Source organism: Trachemys scripta, chromosome 2 (genome assembly GCF_013100865.1).
Source record: "Trachemys scripta elegans isolate TJP31775 chromosome 2, CAS_Tse_1.0, whole genome shotgun sequence".
In the NCBI taxonomy this organism is placed as follows: Eukaryota; Metazoa; Chordata; order Testudines; family Emydidae; genus Trachemys; species Trachemys scripta.
The window spans coordinates 180,115,956-180,138,093 of NC_048299.1; the positions used below are offsets into that span (position 1 = coordinate 180,115,956).

General features: G+C 42.5%; 2 protein-coding genes across 6 annotated transcripts in view; both read right to left on the reverse strand.

The window, feature by feature from the left end:
• Positions 1–859: 859 nt before the first annotated feature.
• Positions 860–7,387, reverse strand: ARMH2 (armadillo like helical domain containing 2). The gene is made up of 3 exons (XM_034759565.1): positions 7,372–7,387; positions 5,459–5,674; positions 860–1,369 (listed from the first exon to the last, which is right to left on the reverse strand). Exons 1-3 carry the CDS (start codon positions 7,385–7,387, stop codon positions 924–926), a joined length of 678 nt encoding a protein of 225 aa, XP_034615456.1. The 3' UTR covers positions 860–923.
• Positions 7,388–7,729: 342 nt separating this feature from the next.
• Positions 7,730–22,138, reverse strand: part of RIPOR2 (RHO family interacting cell polarization regulator 2) — a 177,746-nt gene continuing 163,337 nt past the window's right edge. For all 5 annotated transcript variants that reach the window (XM_034762450.1, XM_034762448.1, XM_034762445.1 and 2 more), the window contains exons 19-22: positions 21,566–21,768; positions 17,437–17,520; positions 15,237–15,327; positions 7,730–9,384 (exon numbers count right to left, since the gene is read on the reverse strand). In XM_034762450.1, coding sequence (XP_034618341.1) covers positions 9,284–9,384; positions 15,237–15,327; positions 17,437–17,520; positions 21,566–21,768 — 479 coding nt within the window. In that variant the 3' untranslated portion in view covers positions 7,730–9,283. The remainder of the gene's footprint in view (positions 9,385–15,236; positions 15,328–17,436; positions 17,521–21,565; positions 21,769–22,138) is intronic.

The following is a 22,138-nucleotide window of genomic DNA, read 5'->3' on the forward strand; positions in this document are numbered from 1 at the left end:
CTTCAAATATCCTATTTTATTGTAAAGGCATGCACCAAGGAGTGGGTAGTAGAGGGAGGCTAGCTTCCTGAAAGGTTCCTGAGCCAGTGTAGGGGAGAATAGGGTGTATGTGTGTGGGTTAATATTGATGTATCATAGGGCAGGTCTTCACTACGGGGGGGGGGGGGGGGGGGGGGGGGGTAGCTGAATTCGATGTATCGCAGCCGACTTACCCCGCTGTAAGGACGGTGGCAAAATCGACCTCTGCGGCTTCCCGTCGATGGCGCTTACTCGCACCTCCACTGGTGGAGTAAGAGCATCGATTCGGGGGATCGATTGTCGCGTCCCAAATCGATCCCCGAGAGGTTGATTTCTACCCACCGATTCAGGCGGATAGTGTAGACCTAGCCTTAGTATTCCTTTAGAGTCTGATACTACCCGTTTATTGTAATGTCAATAGGAGCAGGCCTTTTAGAAAAAAGCAATGTGCACTTCCCAAAGTTCTGCTGAATCAATATGCTGACGAGCGACTTCAGATATATCACATCCTGTTGGGGCTTTGGTGCACCAAGGTCACACTAACCCCTGCTCCAGCCGAGTATTCAAGAGAGTATTAGTCTGGAATCCTTTGAAGTGACTATGCAGGGTGTGTCAGGAAGGGAAAGGAGAAGAAAGGTTTTTAGTAAGGCATTGGCTGGGGAAAATGAACCTGAGGGCAGATTACCTGTTCTGTAATGTAGTCCTGACTTTCGAGTGAGGGGAGAGGGTGAATAATGGGTGAGCATAGGAGCTGAGCTAGGTCCTGTTAATTTTTTTAATTCCAAACTAGTTCTTGGGGGATGGGGAAGAGGAAGAGTGACATTATTTAATTTGTCTTCATTTTCTTTATTATGCCATGTAAATAGTTCACAGATTATAACAATCCTTGAGAGGGTTATTTCATTTTAAATACCAGAAGTAAGTTGACCTTTGTAAAACCCCAAAAAGGAAAATAGTACTTCTGCATAATTATCTGGCCAGCCAGACCATTCCATGCTAGACAGGATTTTCAGCTTGGTTTCCAGCAGTTGACCTCCCAATTCTTGGAATATTCTGATGTAAGGGATATTGTTGCAACAAAGGACAGTCAGAAGGTAACAAACCCAGAACTTAACCATGGTAATATGGTTGCTAGCTGGGGATGAATTTTCATCTTCAATGAGACAAACAAGAAGAACTTCAGCAAGATTTAGATCTTTTACCTTGTTTTGGTTACTGTAATTTATATAGCAAATACCGCACAGCCCTTGGAGCACCAGGATCCTCACATTTGCTGAAGTATCTGGCATGTGCAAGATATCAATTAGGTCCTGGATGTATTCTGCTGCATGCATTCCAGCATTTGGCCCACCTGCAATTGAAGAAGCTATCTTTATCTCTAGTAGGTCATTGGCTAGTTAATCATTTGCATGTACATTGGAAATTCTGAGCTAAGGCTACCACAGAACCTTTAAATTAGTTCCCTTGTGTTGGAACATACCCAATCCATTGTGCGCCACTAAGGAAACTACTATATAGGTGAAGGATAGCCATGAGGCTGAGTCCCGTCTACACTGGCAAGTTTGTGTGCAATAAAACAGCTTTGAGCGCTGTAACTCCCGAGGTGTACACACTGCCATACCACTTAGTGCGCAGAAACTGCACACAATCAGCGCTCTAAAAAAAGCACCCCGACAAGAGCCTACAGCTTTCTGCGCCAGAGCTACAGCACTGCGCTGCCAGCATAGATACAATGGTGACTAGCACTGCAATTGGTCTCCAGGAGGTGTCCCATAATGCCTGTTCTCACCTCTCTGGCCATCGGTTTGAACTCTACTGCCCTGCCCTCAGGTGACCAAGCGGCAGCCCCACCCCATACATTCCTTTGCAAATTTGAAAGTCCCCTTCCTGTTTGCTCGGTGATCTGCACAGTGGTCTCAGTGCATCATTCCAGGTGGCCAGGCCTGCTCCATGCACCAGGTGATTCCCTCCACTTGGACAAGACCAAGCTGCTGGACCTCATTGGCATTTGGGGAGAGGAGGCAGTGCAGTCACAGCTGCGCTCCAGCTGTCAGAATTATGATACCTACGGACAGATTTCTAGATACATGATAGAAAAGGGCCATGACCGGGACACATTGCAGTGCAGGGTCAAAGTNGTGTGTATCTTCCATTATATTGCCTTACTTAGCAGCCAGCTTCACATTTTCATTTAGATTAATTTATTATTAACATCTATTTAATGTATTGGATTTTCTTAACATAATCAGTATTTTCATGTATGTAAGTGATCCAAAACTTGAGCAAAAATTGGTAAAAAAACAAATAATAGCTTTTGTAAAACCTGGGAAACTTTCCTTAAAAATCAGTAAAAACTGAAAATGAAGGGCTTTTATTATACTATAATGGCTTCTTGGAAGGGCTACTGAAATCCCTTGGTATTTGGCACTTAGTTGCCTACCCGAGGCATGTTGGTCTAATGTGTTTATTTTCTAGATTGCACATGTATAAATATGTTCATCAGCAAAGAGGATACACATTGCATTATTTACTGTTCTTAAGTGGTATTTCTGCATGTGTGTTACTCCTGAGGACATTCTGCACCAAAAAATTAAAAATTCTGCACACAATATTTTCAAATTCTGCAAGTTTTATTAGTCAATGAATAAATAAAGAGGCTCCAGCATGGCAGTGTGGAGCACAGGCCACTGGCTGCATGAAAGTGGGAGATAACCCTGCAGCCCCCTCATCCCCGGGACACACTCAGTGGTGAGGCTGCACCAGACAAGCATAAGGCCTGAACTTGCCCACACCCTGGGGCTCTGTGCCAGGCACACCAGGTGTGGGGCAGGCAGGCTCAACCAAGGAAGGTCCAAGTATGGACGGGCTCAGTGTGGAGGGATAAAGGTGTGGGGATGAGAGGCTTCTGTGTGGGACAGTCTAGGTGCAGGTAGCTCAGTGGGGAAGATCTGGATGCACAGAGGCTCATTGGGGTCAGTGTCGTGAGGGCCTGGCTGTGGTGACTCAAGGTGATGTGGGAAGGGGGCTCATTACTGGAGGTTTGAGTGCAAGGAACTCAGTGCGGGGAGTGATCTGGGTGTAGGGGTTGAGGTTCAGTGGGGTGGGGTTCAGGTATGCAGTGCTAGGGGGGTTCTGGATGTATGGGGTGAGGGTTGGCAGGGGTGTCTGGGTATGAGAGGTCTGGATGCACAGGGGTTAGGTGGATGGGGAAGCAGCTCCCCGTACAATGATCCCTCCCCCCCACAGCTGAGGAGTGATGGGGGCAGGAAGCAGGGGTGGATGCTGAGCTTCCTGTAGCTGGGGGAGGTTGCTGGGGGTAGGTCTGACACAGCCCCAGCCACTCCTTACAGGGGCAGAGGAAGTCCCATCTTCTCCTGCCTCCAGGCCAGCCGGGACTAGCAGCTGATCCCGGCTCAAGGTAGGTGCCACTGGCTGGGATGTCCTCAGCCCCAGGGTGATTTACCTCTCTTCTAGCTGCCTGAAACAATGTACCTGCATTGCTAGGGAGTGGTGCGTGACTGCTCTTGCAACTTCCCTTTGCTTCCCTGTCAGAAAGTCATTTTTTTCTGTGGGGAAGCAAAGAAATCTGCAGGGGACATGAATTCTGGACATGCACAGTGGCGCAGAATTCCCCCAGGAGTAGTTTGTGTTTTTTCAGAACTGCATTTGAAATTGGGGGCTAGCAATTTGAAAATCTGCTGAGCCTTTGAGCTGCTTATAGTCTGTTGTTCTTTAATCTGATTCTGATATTTATCATCTTTATTTCCTGCTAGAGGGCATATTTATCACACATTATTTTTCCTTTTTATCAGAATGATAGCACATTGCAATTAAAAAAAAAAGATTTCATGTCCTAAAAAAACTTTTGGGGGTCTTTGTCCAAGGAATAAACGCTTAGAAGGCACCTTGTGGCATCATTGACTACTAAAATGCAATCTAATTATATAAGGGTAAATCTGTCACTGCCCCCTCTTCTCTCGCCTCCTTCCCCTTCCCCACCATTCCCGCTCGGTCAATGCAGCATGCAGAATTCACTGCATGCTGCAAAACCAATGTGGTATCATTGAAGAGTGGCAATAGTGGGACAGAATTCGGGGATCTCAAACCAGTTGTGCACAGCTACATGGATTAGCCAAGTAATCCAGCAACACTGGCAGGTTGAGGGAAGAGTTGAGAGCAGGCTCAGTAATGTTACTGGTCCGCCAGTCATTCCCATCAAAGAGCTGCAGCTCAGCTTCAGAGAACATCTTCTCCCACAAACTCATCAGGTCTCTCCAGTGCCCAGTCTGGTTGATTGGGCTGTGCAGTGGCATCAGGATTTGCCATTTAATGCAATGAAACTGTCAGTGGCAGCAGATGGAATAGACTGGAAATAACTTCAGAACAAGAATCACTGGTTGTCTTTCTTGCAAATGACAGGTATCAGAGTGGTAGCTGTGTTAGTCTGTATCAGCAAAAACAACGAGGAGTACTTGTGGCACCTTAAAGACTAACAGATTTATTTGGGCATAAGCTTTCGTGGGCTAGAACAGAGTAAAAGCATCTCTGCATTAGTTTTGGGCTGATAGGCCTTTTTTAGTGGCAAAAATATTTAATTAAGTGAGCATTTTAAAATGCAGATGTTACAAGTGATGGTGATTTACGTGGGTTCTTGGGCACTGTTGCATAAATCCACTGACTGCTGCCAGTCTGGCTTCTGAACTTGGCTGAGCTATTTTCTAGAAAACTTGGCCAGATTGCAGAACACATGATGAGTGAGTTACACGTAAATTTTCTGTGGAAAAAATTGTGTGATGGAGACATCATGTTCATTAGATCTCTCATTCCATGACTGGCCTTCCTATTCCAGATTCTAGATGGCCAAAAACCTGACTTTCACATCTACTGAACCACTTTCTTTTTGAGTTTTTGGCTGACTTTACACTCCCCAGTAATAGAATATCTGCCAGCAGTGTGTACTTGGATCACAACATACCAGTAACTTTTCTCTGTACTTTTTCTAACATTTAGAAGGAGGAAGGTCTCCTCTACCCACAGTGGTACTATGACTTTATTTAACGTATCACAGTTTTGAACATTGATGGCAACTGATTATGAATATTTCTGACAATTGTAGTAGGCTTGCTGTCTGGCAGGCTCAGAGAACCCCTTCTTCTCTTAAACAAGCTCACTGTATTATTACTATTTATCCTTACAGTTCATACAGTTTTAAACTGTAGTGCAGTGGTTCTCGACCAGGGGTATGCGTATCCCTGGGGTATGCAGAGATCTTCCAGGGGGTATGTCAATTCATCTAGATATTTGCCTAGTTTTTCAACAAGCTACATGAAAAACACTAGCCTTATTTTAACATATATATGAAACTGCAGGTTTAAATTATTCTGAAATAGCAAACAAGAAAGCAGAAGAAATATTTCAACAAGCCAGTTTGCCTTGTTACCTGTGTACGCTAGCAGTCCAATATTTTTTGCAGCTTCAGCTCTCTGTTCCAGGGGTAGTTGTGTGTTCCTCAAATTGGTGCCATATCTAACAATTTTTTGCTTATGAAACATGGTGCCAGTTGGATTGTAGGGCTCTTCCTTCACAGAAGAGAAAAAGGTTTTGATGTAAGTTTCATAACAAGCTTGGAGCTTCTTAAACATACTTTCAGTGACTCCTCAAGAAGTTGTCCTTAATGACTTTCTTCAGTGTGTGTAGAAATCTGTGTGCTCTGAAATTAAATAGGAAACAGCTGGAAAGCAACAGTATTCTGATTTTGAAGAAAATCATTCAGGTTAGTAACTAAGCAACACTTTAGAATAAAGTTAATAAACAGAATGAAAAATGGAAGCAGCTCTTTGTTGTCACACAGAATCTGATGACATCAGAGGATTTATTTTAGCAAATGAATGTTCTATGCCCTAATGCCCCCATTTCATTGTAACACATTATCATCTTCAGATGTCTGAATGTAAATGTATTCAGTTGGTTTAAAACAGGGGTTCTCAAACTGGGAGTTGGGACCCCTCAGAGGGTCGTGAGGTTATTATGGGGGGGGGGGGGAGCGAGCTGTCAGCCTCCACCCCAAACCCCACTTTGCCTCCAGCATTTATAATGGTGTTAAATATATAAACAAGTGGTTTTAATTTATAAGGGGGGGGATCGCACTCAGAGGCTTGCTATGTGAAAGGGGTCACCAGTATAATAATTTGAGAACCACTGGTTTAAAACAATGTGTGCAGCATGCTATAACCAGGGGCTGTACACTTATTTTAGAGTAGGGAGGGAAGGAACAACAGAAACCAGACACAAGCCTATTATATTTCCAAAATAATGTTTTTATTTAAAACACGATTAAAATAATTTCTCATTTTGCTTTGCAGAAATTCAGATAATACCAATCACATAATGATTACTCCCCCCACCCTGGATCTAGTGTTGTGAAAAAGCTCTACACCTTAAATAAATCTGGCTTGAAATGCCTTGTGTAGATGATGGGTACTGGAGACTAGCATTAGAGCAACCTATGGCACGCATGCCAAAGGCGGCATGCGAGCTGATTTTCAGTGGCACTCACACTGCCCGGGTCCTGGCCACCGGTCCAGGGGCCTCTGCATTTTAATATAATTTTAAATGAAGCTTCTTAAACATTTTAAAAACTTTATTTACTTTACATACAACAATAGTTTAGTTATATATTATAGACTTATAGAAAGAGACCTTCTAAAAACATTAAAATGTATTACTGGCACGCAAAACCTTAAATCAGAGTGAATAAATGAAGACTCGGCACAACACTTCTGAGGGTTGCTGACCCCTGCATTAGATCATTGGCTCCATATTTCCTTGACTTCAGCTAATCATACCCCTCCACCTTTCCATGCTGATTTTTCTTCCCTTTGTTTTTTCTGCCTTTTTTGTATGTGTTTTTTGTTTTAATAACTAAAACAATCTGTCACTATAGCATCTCCTGGCCAGCAGAAATTTAGGGCTACAAATCTAGTCACCCATGAAAAGGCAAAAGAAGAAAAAAACCAAGCTAGCATTGCAATTTTTGCCACTGAATTCCATGAGAAGCTGCAGTACTGTGTAAAACTCTAAATTAACAGAATACAGGGGCCCAGCCCCATTCACATGTTTCCAAGGACTCCTGGATGTAGTGAAAACCAGAGCACTTAGGTAGTGTTGCACCAAGGTTTAACCATGATTCGCTGACATGAAGCTGAACAGGACTTCCCCTTGGCTATGCTAATTGCAAAATAATAGATAGCGTTGTTATTTAACTAGACTTTTCAAAGTTGTGTATTAATTTTGTAGTGGAGACAAGACCTGTTAGAACTAGTAACCCCTTCCCCAGATGTTCTTATGAAATACCTTCATGATAGTACATCAGTACAACAGTGAATCTCTACTTGCAGATTGTTTCCTGGGAGCCATCCTACTGCACAAAGAGAGCTGCCACAAGTAGCAAACTAAGACCTTAATTAACTATTTTGGGGATTTGCCCCAGTGCCAGCCTGAAGGGAGTTGCACCATTGAGAACTGAGGCGTTCCTTGTCCACAACGGATGGGCTGTGCCCTGGGACAGCTACAGTGATTAGCGGCCACTGATGACTGGTGCTGGGGGCCAATTTCCAGTGTAGACAAAAACCTGAGATATGTGTATTAAGGTTATTTAGTCCTCACAATGGAGAAGGTTGAGCACACACATTTTATAGTTTGGACCAATGTATTTAGTGATTAAAAATATTCTTTATTATAACTTAAACGTGATAGGAAATATGAGTACAAATGCCACAAAGCTAGAAGGCAAAAAATAAGCAGATGTCAGAACAAAAGAACATGATGGGAGAATCAGCTGCGATATAAAAACCATGACATGATTATTTAACCTTCTGTAAAAAGAGCCTATTTCCTTCAGTAAACAAGTAAATATTTTAGACTGTACAAATGTATCTTTAATTAAAGGAAGAATATATATATATATATTTATTTATAATATATATATATATTTATAAATATACAGCTGTATGTACATTGTTGGTAACATTCACAGTCAGAAAAACTGTCTGCCAATGTATTTGGCGCACAAGGCTTCTTTTTGAAGTCAACTATTAGTGATCGTTTTCTGTATAGTCTATCAGAAGCTGGATGTTTGAATTAACATTTAAATAGTATTTCATGTCAGATGTACTATAGTACAACAATGCTCTTCTGTTAAGTTAACAGAAGAGGTGAGTGTAACTTAAGGGCTACAATCAATAGTTTGAATCACTCAGTCTTTCATACTCGGAGTTGGAGGGGGAGGAAACGCTTTTATTTGCACCCTGTCTTTAAAGCTCCAAGGTCCTCTTTAGTTTGCTTTAATTCTTGATACTGAAATTACTCTATAACAAGCTGCTATGCACTAGCCAGAGTGCATGTAGCCCACTCCTTCCTGTAACCTAGGAAACAAAAATGGCTTCAGGGATTCATGCAATTGTATTATATTCACTTTTTCTTTTTGAACAATGAGCACATGTAACCTTCCATTTATTTCTGTAAAACCTACGTAATTGCTTGATAGCACAAGCAAATCCCTGGATTAATCATGGTTCATTACTGGAGGGTGAGAGGGAGGAAATAAAAGACCAGCGCAGAGGCATTTAAAATGAGTCAGTGAAATAACATCTCCTGGGGTTTACAGCCTGTTGTTTCTGGAGGCAAAACTTGATTGGAAGAAACTTGATCTATGTTTCATCGGTAAAATAGATGTGGGTAGCTGAGTTTCGGTCCATGCTGCTATAATGCTGCTAGGAACCTTGCAAGGTATCCAACACTTAGCGCAGTGTGGAGAGAAAACTGCTTTGTAGCTCCACTTGGTTTGCTCCCTACTTTTCCTTTTTAGATGCAGCATCACATTTCATGCGTACACAACAACAACTTCAATAAAACGAGTGCAAAATTGTGTAAAAATATTAAGATGCTGAATTCTAAAATCTTTTAGAAGTTTGCTGAGAATGATTTACTGCAACTACATTATTTACTCTGAAGCACTTGAAAAAGCATTGTCTTCAACATACAACTGTTCCATCATAAGCTAGGAAGAAAAGCCAATAGGAACTCAATAACTGGAATTTACACTTTTTTTTTTTCCCTTAAAAAGTCTATAAGTTGTTAACTTTCAGGACATTCTTTAGCATTCTTCAAAAGGTTGTTTGTTTTTAAAGCAGTTAAATTACAGCACCGTTCCAATTAATGTAAACAGTCATAATGACTGTTAACTGTTAGGCAGATTATCTTGAGTCTAAAAAGCTGTGGCAACTTCAGTCCCCCGACGGCCTCCAACTTTAACAAATTCCCGAGGAAATTTATCCAGCTGTTCATATGCCAGTCGCCCATCTTCACCTAAACACAAAACAGTAAAGTATAAATAAAACGTTGCATCATTTGTGTACACAAAATCCCACACCCTGCACTCCTTTCTGTGGAAAGAATTGCTTTGCTGATGACTTTTTCTACAGGAATTTTCATATGTGCAGTGCAAATTAAGAAATTAGCCACAAAAATTGAGCGTGCTGTGAATGTTCAAACTATTCCTTAAAAACTTTTACTCTGCATCTCTGTGGTAGTAGATAATCCACATACTGTTTTCTTGCATAAATATATTGGAACACCATTGCCTACTCTTTTCCACTGTCTGTCTTCTCAAAAAGCTATCTTCTACCAAATGTTTTGGCATGATATATAAAAATTCTTGCTATCAGTTTCACACCACATTTTCAGAAGAGATGGATTAATATGTAATAGCATGGTGGCCAGAGTGTAATTTTTAAATTTTATTTGTACAGGCAATCTACTAAATTCACTGATGGTGTAGTAAGGTTTCAGTTTGATATGGAATTGTGTAAAATGGTGGGCACTTAAATAATCAAAATAAATAGGCAAAGGAAGGATTTGAGTCAATTAAAACATGATATACTTTCATCTTTAATGAGAGCTACGGATCTGTAATTAAGGAGTATGGATTTGCAGATGGTCTGAATAGCATTACAAAATGTTTGGGCTAAGTGGAGAAGATTTGTTTGGAGCAAAGATGAAGCAGGTGAGCCTTGTGATCATGTGATGCTGTTTGCACAGGTGTACTACTAAATGGTCTGTGTCTTTCCAAGCTAAGTTTACCTAGGTCACAAATAGAAAAGAGTAAGCAGTGCTTTTGTTGTGTCTTATCAGCTTTCCTTTTTCATTATTGTTTTCTGTTTGAACTTCATCATATTATGTCCAATCTAACTAATATTTTGCATGTGCTTTCAGAGAAGTGAATGAGGTCTCCATGTGCCATAAGGCAGGTCAGAGTGGCAATGCGATCTTTTACACAAACAACCCTGGGTTAAGGATTTTTTTGTGTCTCAAGCAATACCATATCCAATAATAGCATGAATTCTTGGTGAGCCAATAAGAACGCCCATACTGGGTGAGACCAAAGGTCCATCTAGCCCAGGGATCGGCAACCTTTGGCACTCATCCGGTCAGGGAAATCCGCTGGTGGGCCGGGACAGTTTTTTTAACTGCAGCCTCCACAGGTTCGGCCGATCGCAGCTCCCACTGGCCGCGGTTCGCCGTTCCAGGCCAATGGGGGCTGCGGGAAGTGGCGTGGGCCGAGGGATGTGCTGGCTGCCGCTTCCCGCAGCCCCCATTGGCCTGGAACGGCGAACCGCGGCCAGTGGGAGCTGCGATCGGCCGAACCTGCGGAGGCTGCAGGTAAACAAACCGTCCCAGCCTGCCAGTGGATTTCCCTGACGGGCTGCGTGCCAAAGGTTGCCAATCCCTGATCTAGCCCAGTATCCTGTCTTCCAACAGTGGCCAATGTCAGGTGTCCCAGAGAGAATGAACAGAACAGGTAATCATCAAGTGATCCATTCCCATCTTCTGGCAAGCAAAGGCTAGGGACACCATCCCTGCCCATCCTGGCTAATAGCCTTTGGTGGACCTATCCTCCATCAATTTATCTAGTTCTTTTTTGAACCCTGTTACAGTCTTGGCCTTCACAACATCCTCTGGCAAGGAGTTCCACAGGTTGCCTGTGCATTGTGTGAAGAAATACTTCCTTTTGTTTGTTTTAAAGCTACTCCCTATTAATTACATTTGGTGACCCCTAGTTCTTGTGTTATGAGGAGTAAATAACATTTCCTTATTTACTTTCTCCACACCAGTTATGATTTTATAGATCTCCATCATATCCCCCCTAAGTCATCTCTTTTCAAAGCTGCAAAGTCACAGTCTTATTAATCTCTCCTCATATGGAAGCTGTTCCATACCATGAATCATTTTTCTGTAGCTTTTCCAGTTCCAATACATCTTTTTTGAAAGGGGGTGACCAGATCTGCATGCAGTATTCAAGATGTGGGGTACCATGGATTTATAGAGGCAATATGATATTTTCTGTATTATCTATCCTTTTCTTAATGGTTTCCAACAGTCTGTTAGCTTTTTTGACTGCACTGCACACTGAATGGATGTTTTCAGAGAATTATCCACAATGACTCCAAGATGTTTTTATTCAGTGGTAACAGCTAATTTAGACCCCACCATTTTATATGTATAGTTGGGATTATGTTTTCCAATGTGCATTACTTTGCATTTATCAAAATTGAATTTTATCTGCCATTTTGTTGCCCAGTTTTGTGAGGTTCCTTTGTAAAACTCTTTGCAGTCTGCTTTGGACTTAACTATTTTGAGTAGTTTTGTTTTCCCAGATCATTTATGAATATGTTGAACAGTACTGGTCCCAATAAAGACCCCTGGAGGACACCACTATTTACCTCTTTTTGTTCTGAAAACAGACCACTTATTCCTACCCTTTGCTTCCTATATTTTAACCAGTTACTGATCCATGAGAGGACCTTCCCATGACAGCTTACTTTGCTTGAGAGTCTTTGGTGAGGGACTTTGTCAAAGGCTTTCTGAAAATCTAAGTACACTATATCCATTGGATCACCCTTGTCCACATGCTGGTTGACACCCCCACCCCCTCAAAGAATTCTAATAGATTGGTTAGGCATGATTTCCCTTTATAAAAAACATGTTAACTCTTCCCCAACAAATAGTGTTCATCTATGTGTCTGATAGTTCTGTTCTTTACTACAGTTTCAACCAGTTTGCCCAGTACTGAAGTCAGGCTTACCGGCCTATAATTGCTGAGATCACCTCTGGAGCTTTTTTAAAATTGGGGTCACATTAGCTATCCTCCAGTTATCTGGTACAGAAGCTGACTTAAATGATAGGTTACAGACCACAGTTAGTAGTTCTGCAATTTCACATTTGAGTTCCTTCAGAACTCTTGGGTGAATACTATTTGATCCTAATGATTTATTACTATTTAGTTTATCAATTTGTTCCGAAACCTATTATAATGGCACCTCAATCAGGGACAGTTAGTCAGATTTGTCATCTAAAAAGAATGGCTCAGGTTTGGGAATCTCCCTCACATCCTCAGCTGTGAAGACCAATGCAAAGAATTCATTTAGTTTCTCCCCAGTGGTCTTATCCCCTTTCTGTGCTCCTTTAGCATCTCGATCGTCCAGTGGCCCTACTGGTTGTTTAGCAGGCTTCCTGCTTTTGATGTACTTAACATTTTTGCTGTTACTTTTTGAATCTTTGTCTAGCTGTTCTTCAAATTGTTTTTTGGCCTTCCTAATTATATTTTTACACTTCACTTGCCAAAGTTTATGCTCCTTTCTATTTTCCTCACAAGGATTTAACTTCCACTTTTTAAAGGATGCCTTTTTGCCTCTCACTGCTTCTTTTACTTTGTTGTTTAGCCACAGTGGCACTTTTTTGGTTCTCTTACTATGGTTTTTAATTTGAGGTATACATTTAAGTTGAGCGTCTATTATGGTGTCTTTAAGAAGTTTCCATGCAGCTTGTCAGTGAGTGTGATAAACTGAAAAGAGTGTTTGAAGAACTTGTGTAACTTTGGCTGAAGTGGTGCATCTAGCCTCATTCAAATACTCAGTTGCTCTGCAATAGTGGGCTTAGGTCCTGGGTATCTCCATGGGAAAGAGTACGGGCAAAAGGAATCTCCCCTTCCCCACTGACACAGAGTAGCTGCAGAGCTGCTTTTAGTGATTACTCCAGCCTAACGACTGACTAAACCCCCAACATCTGCCTGCCACCAGGAGGCAGAATGGAGGGATCTACACAGTTGCTTCCCCTCCCCCCGCCCAAATTAATCTGGCCCAGTCGATTTAACAACCAAGAGGACTTCACATCCACAAAGGCGGAGGCTGGATATGCCCCTCTGTGCCTGATCCTGCATTCTTTCATATTCAAAACTTCTGTGAACATCAGTTTCAGGTGCATAAAGAATGCTGGATCAGATCCTCAGTGTGTTTCTCCTTTATTAAACACTAGTACACCAGTTGTAATGAAAATAGCTGCTTGGTTAGTGAGAAGTGAGTGCACTGTTACACTGTTATAAGAGAAGAGATACTATTGTGAAAATCATTATGGTGCAGAGGGTCACAAAGTCCTCTATGCTACTCTAGTTGAATCCTGCTGTGGGGCTATGTAGGAGGAAAGCTAGTGAGGGGAATCTGTGGACTATCAAAGAGGCTTCATGACGGCCCTGCAGAGGGTGAGGTTGGTGTGGGTCAGGGGAATTTAACTCCTTGCAACATGTAAAAAAGGGGCTGTGACCATTTTTCCAGCTCACAAGCTGTCATAGCAGCAGCACTGCCTGCAGGACTCCAGTTTGTCACTGTCCCTCTTACACTAAATAGCATCTGCTCATACAGTCTGTGTGTGCAGAGTGAATTTCATAGAATATCACCTCTATGAGCCACAAGGAACTAGTTAAATCTTAATCTCCCTGCTCCCTGACAAGGTTGCCAGTATAACTGTTATAGCTATGGCCCCGGGGTACGCTGTGGCAAGGTCTCTGGACCCTGGGGAAGCAGAGCTGAAGTTCTGTTGCAGCTTCATTTAAATTAAGAAATTTATTTTTAATGACATATGGAAATATTCCAGTCAGTGCAGAAGCCCTAGTGGTGGTAACATTTGTATTACATTTTAAGCTGTTCCCCACATTTTCACTTTTCAGAGTGCTGCTGGGGCTTTTTTAATTGACACTGTACCAGTGCATTGCAGCAGCTATCTGGTGGAAAGGGAAGTTTTGCTAGCTGAGCAGAGAACAGATCAAGCTTTTGGCCCCTGAGGAGGTGTGGGAGGCAATCTGGGGTTGGATGTTCCTGCTGAAATGATCACCAGTGGAACAGTTAACAATTAACACCCTGCTGAGATGAAAAGGACAGTTTACATCTCACAGATTTATTGTTTCCAGTTGTCTGCAGACTCAAAAAGACCATCAGTATACTGTACACTGTTCATGTTTGGAAGGGTTTCTTCATAGCTGCGAGGGCTAGAGATTTAATTGTTAAGAAAATTGTATCTTTGATTCTGGAAAGAAGTTCAGCAGGGATTGGATTCCCTGCCTGCAGAACCCCAGCATTCCCAAGAGCTCTGGTTATTAATATCCCTTTTCTTTCTCTATACTTTTCCCCACCCTATATACCTTGATCTGCAAGGGAAATGAGATCGATTTGGTTGCTCTTGCTTTCTGACCCAAGGTTAATTTTATTTGGGTTTGAGAAAAGAAGGCCAAATTTGGGGCTATATAGAGGGATTAGTAACATGCTGGTTTGTCATGGTGAATATGTGTCAGTGTAATTTACTGGCTGAGGGAATAAGGGGGCAGAGTTGTAGGGAAACCCCCCACCACCACCACCAATAGGGCCACGTCAGAAGGTGTAAGTTAGATCAATGTTTCTCAGCGACTGGTCCGTAGACTGGTGCCAGTCCCTGAGATCTCCCTGACACAGTTTACAAAGGCAGCAAGCTGGTCCCTGGTATCAAAAAGGTTGAGAAACACTAAGTTAGAAAACCTACCCCTTTTCTCATCTTACTTTGCACAGGGTAGGCCTTTATGGAATTTTTAATATTTGTGGTCCAGGTTGCCAGCAAGGTATTTGTTAGGGTCAGTTCCTTCTCAACCATTTTTAGCTTCTCTTCTTCCTCCTTTTTATATGATTTTCCCCTCCTCCCCCCGTTTTGGTCCAATTTCTTTTGGTTTCTTTTTAAGCTATTTGAGTCTACAGATCCGGTTGTATTTTTATTGTCTTAAAATGTGTATGCTTCTTGGCTGTGTTAAGTAGATACTTAACACATACAACAGTAAAATAAATAGAACACACACAACTCACCAAGAGAGAGAAGGGTTTCAGCTGCTACTTTTCTGATTTCTTCATTGTCAGATTGGCAGAGTGTAACTAGCATTTTAATACTTTCAGTAGCCTAGAAAGTGAAAAAATGTGTGTTGACATTACCAGTTACTATCTATTTGTATTCTTGTGTGGGTATACATAAACCTCCTCCACATCTCTCTCCCACCCCAGACACATACAAACAGTGATTTGCATCTCTGTGTTTGAGCTCAATTTGTTGCTTTCCCAGAGAGCGAGGAGTAACTCTGTTCTGTACTTCCGATGCAAAAATCTCAGACCTTTGGACAGAGCAACAGTTGTGATTGCCCTTGCCATGGGTGCTACAACTGTGAAAAGTGGTCATGAGTGGAACAGAGATGGGTGCTGTCCCATCACACCAGAAAGAAGGTGTTTAAAGGAACATAGCTTATGTGGCTCCAAAATAGGAGATGACTTATTCTATTTTTTTTAAAAAGTTTAATTTGATGTCTTTTTCCAAATAGTGATTCTCTTCTTCTCTTCTGGTTTTTATATACTTTACCCATCACTGTAGTATCTGAGCACTTTCCATTTGCGCATTAAGCAACATAACTATCTGTCCTGGTTCATTCTCTCCCATCTCCTCTGCAGGAGGAGAATAGCAGAAAAACCCAGCCAACGGGGTAGGGCTAAGGTTAGGGTGGGTGTACAGGTCAGCTAAGAGTAAAATCTCAAGTGTTTCCATTTTCCATTGTAGGCAGGTTCTTCACAGGTTCATAGATTTTTAACAGGACTATTAGATCATCTAGGGTGACCTCCCGTATAACATGGGCCTTTAAATTTCACACAGCTACCCCTGTACTTAGCCCAATAACTTGTGTTTGGCTAAAGCATATCTTCCCAGAAGTCCCCAAATCTTGATCTCTTGGTAGTTTGCTCCAGTGGTTAATCAGCCTCACTGTTAAAAATATGCATCTTTATTTCTATTGGAATTGTGTGGCTTCAGCTTCCACCGTTAGTTCTTTTATACCTTTCTCTGCTAGATTAAAGAGCCCTTTAGAACCAGTTATTCTAGTAGTATTAATGGTATAATGCCCTTATGTCCTATGGGCATCTGCGCATAATCACTGCATGGCTCTTGTTTGAGCTGGAAGGTCATAGTTACAGAGGGTGCATTGTCCCATAATAGCTAGAGGATATTGCTGTATGCACGTAAGGATACAGGGACTGATATGTGGCTACACTGTACAGTTATATTCTCCGGAGGGCAGTTTCGAGAGGGATCACCACTCTGTAATGTCTATATCTCATGAAATATTACTTTTTTTTTTTTAACTGCAGCTACCTAACTTCAGGGACCATATGAGGGTTCAGGGATTGAGAACAGCTATTATATCTCCATCTCTTTCTCTCTCCCCGCTCCCCTTCCCCCCTTTACAATTTTTGGCTATGTCCATTATAATTTTGCTCAAGACAACAATTTTTTTCCCCTCTACCAAGACTCTGTACTCTGGATTTTTTTTTTCCATGTAGGACATACCCTCTATCGCCTAAGATAAATAAGATCCTTTCTATCAAGGCACAAAGAGACAGATGCATAATTAATCATCTGAAACTGATTGCTTTAAAAACCAAGATTCTAAACAATTCAGGCCAACAAGCCATTTGTAAAATATCAGGGCACAAAATACAAAATATAAAGCAACGCTCATGTTGCTGCTGCTGTTTGCGTCTTGCTGTATGTGCATCTCTGTGCTCAGGAGGCTCTATTGCAGGGGGTCTCAAACTTCATTGCACCACGACCCCCTTCTGACAACAAAAATTACCACACTATCTCAGGAGGCAGGGACCGAAGCCTGAGTGAGCCCACCTGAGCCCCATTGCCCTGGGTGTGGGGGGGCCAAAGCCTGAGCCCCAGCGCTCGTGGTGGGAGGCAAATCTGAAGCCCAAGGACTTCAGCCCCAGGCAGGGGGCGTGTAACCTGAGCCCTGCCACTCAGGGCTGAAGCCGAAGCCCGAGCCCCGCCACCCAGGGCTGAAGCCCTTGAGCTTCAGCTTTGGCTCTGGGTGGTGGGACTTGGGCTCCAGCAAGTCTAAGCCAGCCCTGGGGACCCTGTTAAAATAAGGTCCCAAACCACAGTTTGAGAACTGCTGTTCTATTGTTCTCCCATGGAAGTTCAAAGCAAGAACAAAGTTCAACAACTGGTTGCTTCACATTTTACCTGAAGGCATTTCAGTGCCATACAAGCTGCTTTCTGTAGGTGGAGATTAGGCTGTGTTAGCACTTCACAGTAGTAAATTAAAGCCTGGAAAACAGAGAAGGACATCAATTAAGATGTTTTGTAGTGGTGTTGAGCAGAAAAGTGAAAGTAATGTATGTATCACTACATTTCCAAACACAGAAACCAAATTACCTAACAATGTGGACAGGAACGAAAAGGAAAAATCATCGTGTATTGGGTAATCTGGATATGATAATGGGGTATATCACTGATTGAAATCCAGCCCAAGTTTTGTGATGTATGTGGGAAGAGCTAGTGGTCTTGGTCCAGTTCTTAGCAAGAAAGTGTGCACATTAAAGCAATCAACAATAATTGGTGCCCTTGATGGAAGTTTCTCAGAGAGGCCATGAAGTAAGTGGGTCATGATGGAGACTGAACTGCTCTCTCCCCTTTCAAGGTAGTCCCCCTAGGCCCAGGGGTGGTAATGACTTTGGATCACTAGTGACCTAGGCTGGATTGGACCTCAGAGAGAATGAAAATGACTATCACAAAGCTATCAGAACCTGCTAAACCAAGTTCACAGCTCAGTTCTAGAAATGTTCCAGTCACTGCTAAACAAACAAGAATCCGCGTTAGTCGCAAATCTCAAGAGCAGGCAGCTCCTCCTAGTGAATTCCAGGCTGTTTTGATACAAGCACCATGCTGCCTTTTCCCGTTAGCAGTGAACCAGACATAAATGCAGCAGGCCTGTGCTAGGAGAAGGGGACATTTTTTTTTGTCCATGCAGAAGAGGGGCAAGGTAGTACAGAGCACTGATATTGCACAGTTGGAAAATGAGGGAGGATAAAATATAGAGAGACTGAGGAAAGAGGGAATAGAGGAACAGAGGAAGATGACCAAAAGGAGTGAGCATTTTTCTCTCCCCTTCTTTTGCATTCTGTCATTTCCCCTGTGACACTAAGCACCCCTGTATTCACCCCCTTGACACTCTTGTAATAATCTTAGTACAAAACATGCCTTGTGAGGTATCATTTGAAAACTAATAACTGACTGATTAATATTCTTGTGTGTACACAGGTAAAGGTATATGCTAGACTTATGACTAAAGTGTATTTAAACCAAGCATTCCAGAGGAGTTGGTAAACAGGTCTGCACTAGACAAAGGAACATGTTTTCCCTACCTATGAGTTACTTCCAAAGTACTTTGAAAGACAATGAGAATGTATTTACATATCACCTAAACAGATCCATTAAGTTAATAATGGGTGGAGGCAAACCTCACACTAACAAGTGGGATAGGAGACACCCAGCAGGAGAGGGAAGCTTGGTGTGGGTTTTACTTGTCAAAGACTACATTGTAAAAGGTTTACCAGTCTAAAGACAGTGGGTGGGTGGGACTTCAAGCAATAAGCAGTTGAATCAACTGATTGTATACAATAGTACTGTGTTATAAAAGTGTACAGAGAGATCTTTTATGACATGCTGGTGATTAATATCATTGTGAATTATACGCACTAACGCTACATAAGGCATTACTGATACTCATTGATATTAGGCTTTCCAATCTGGGGAAAAACAGGTTCCCTCCCAGGCAGGAGAGAAGGACCTGTTTATCTGTTGTGATGAGGTGTTCATCCCACACCAGTCCTGAAGGGATTAAGGTAGCCTAGATGGGCCAATTAACTGCATAGGCTGCACCTGGAGGGAAGCCAGGGCTCCATAATGCTTAATTAAGGATGAAGCTCACCTGGGCAGGAACAGCCAGGACTTCTATAAAGCTAACACCAGAAGGGGGCTATAGGTAGAAAATCTGCAGTCACTCTCTGACAGGAGAAAAGTATGTTAGAGATTGTATGATCTGGCAAGAAGCCCAAGAGGAAAGCAGCCAGGGGGAGCAAAGGAAGCTCAGACAGGTGGCAACCCCAGAGGTGCCAGAAGATAGAAGGAGGGAGTAGGACAGAGCCCAGGGAAGGAGCAACCAGGTCTGAGAGAAAATACTCCATAGTTGTGGAGCATAGGGTCTGTGAGCTGGAACTTGGAGTAGATGGAGGGCCCAGTTTCCCCTACCAGACACTGGGGAAGTGGCACAGCCTTGGACATAGGATGGAAGACTACCTGGAATAGCGTATCCAGAGAGACATTGACAGACCCCGGAAGGGGAGGACTATAGTGACCTGGCCGGAGGGCCAAGTCACGAAGAGGGAGCAGCTGTGTCACAAGGAAGACTACTACCCTGGTTTCTGGAGTGTGAGATTGAGACAACAGGCTGAGTGACTGCAGGAAAGAGCATCCAACCAGTGGCAAACTAATCCCCAGGTTAGCCATGAGGAGGTATGCCAGTAGTGAACCTATTACACCAGTCTTCTAGATAAATTAAGCATGATGAAATCAAAACAATGGAAGACCCATTTACATACAGGGGGGTGAGAAGCCCATAGGACGGGAATAATGGCATGAGCTCATCCTGCATCTTGAAACAGTCATAGAACTTTGGAAGATATAAGCAAGGACAGAAGCCATCTTTGGCATCCATGACTAGAAAAACAAGAGAACAGAGCTCTTGGCATACTAAGAAAGATGGGTCCTTTAACCAAGCTGGGGCTGAAGTCTCTGGAACTGACTATAGGTGAGAAGCCTACTTAGGCAAAGATCTTTTACCTAGGAAGACTACAGAAACCAGCCCTTTATGCTTTTGAAGAAGGTCCTGACTGAGAAAAAGTTAGTCAAGACTGGTGAGAGAAACCATCTTGAACAAAACCCGTGTCTTACTCTGCTAAGTTTAGACGCATGTTTTCACTTTCATTTGCTTGTGATCCTTTCTAACCTTATTCCAGTTGAGTGAAGGTCACTCAACCTATGACCTATTATTCATACATTTGTTTTAGTTTTACTATGAACTAGCTCAGTGCAGTGTTAAATGAAAGGGTGTATTTACCCCAGTGAAGCGGTAGGTCATGTTTTTAGAGGAACAAATGGACCTTATTTCTCTGAACAGTCCAGGAGAGGGCTGGATATTCTACAATACACGACTTGGGGGAAATTTGGGACGGGGAGCTTGTTGGGGTCACTTTGCTGGTTTCGTAATCATGGCTGCTAGCAGGCAGAGTGGGGCTATAGACAAGCTGCTGGAGTCAGAGCCACTGAACAAGGGCTGTTTAACACACAGACACTCAGGCTGTGACCTGCAAGTTGGTAGGCTGGTTGTGAGCAGTCTAGGCTGGGAACTACAACAGCAAAGCATTGTGAGGCGCACCCTGGGTTGCAGGGCAAATAGTGACACAACCTCTCGCTGATCTGGATTGCCGTCCCCACCCCCTCCGGACCCATCACACCCTCCTCCTGTTCTGCCCCATCCTCACAACCAGAGCACCCAAGAATGAACTTTCACTGGGGTAGCAGCAGAAATGGGGAAGGGTATTGCAGGTACAAAAGTCAATCATTACCTCTCCCTTCTCTTTAGTTCACTTGTTTATACTGCCTTAATTTCAAATCATGTTTTATCTAAACTAGATTCAAATTCTTTTTATCACCTAATTAGGGACCATGAAGCTGATTGTTTGCTCATCAGCAATTCCTTTCCTCTAGAAATTGGGATGCTGCCTAGATCTTGCCACCTTCCGAGCAAAATATCAGACCCCATCTCTTTCCAAAAGGGCAGTGCTTGAAGAATGGCCCAGCAGCATTTCAATAATCACCAGATAAACAACCCAGCACACCCACTAATGCTGAAAGAAGATAGATGATTGGAGAATACAATGCAAACCAAATAGTTTTAAATTAGTGACCAGATATTACTGTGACAGGTATCAATAGGCATACCTGCATGTTTGTATATTATGTCAGACTTGGAGAAACAAGATGGGTGAGGTAATATCTTTTATTGGAACAAATTCTGCTGGTCAGAGACAAGCTTTTGCACTTACACAGAGCTCTTCTTCAGGTCCAAATAAAATAATCCAATCAAAAGATTCCCTCACCCACCTTGTCTCTCTAATATTCTGGGACCAACATAGCTACAATAACTCTGCAAGACTCTGAGAAGTTACTTTACACGTTAGACAGAACATGATTATATAGGTCTATGTTGTACGTTGTTTTTTCAGTTAGGTATGGTTTCTCTGTCCCCTACCTTCTCCCTGAAATGCCTGTTTTCTGCTGAAGCTGACAAGAGTAATGTCACAGCCTCGCCAATTTCATTTTTATTTTCAGTCAGAAGTAAAGCCAAGGACCTCAGTATTTCCTGCTGAGGTGGAAGACTGCTGGAGGTTAGCTCAGTTATATTCTGTAGCAGTTTTTCATCTTTTAATGTCTGCAGCTTCTGAACCACTGAGGCTAGAATGTAAAAGAAAGAGATGTCAATATTCTCCTTTTGTTCATTTATTCTCCCCAGGTGTTATGTTGCTCCTTTCCACTTAAAACAGCTATCCACTGGCACAAAGGAGAGGTGAAAAATTCCTGCTTCATTGAGTTGCCAGCATTGTAATGCTCTGACTTGGAGTGGTTTACTTTTGGGGCTGTGTATCCCAGATACTCTTGCTGAGAACTGGCATACGTTCTCCACAGGAGTAATGTGTGTGGATGTGCTAAATGGGATGTTAGGTATCTTATTCCGAGCCCAAAGTGAAATCATCAAATCTTACCGCAGCTAGAAAACCCACGTTCTAATCAGGGATTGTAGCAAGGGAAACTTTAATATCCTACG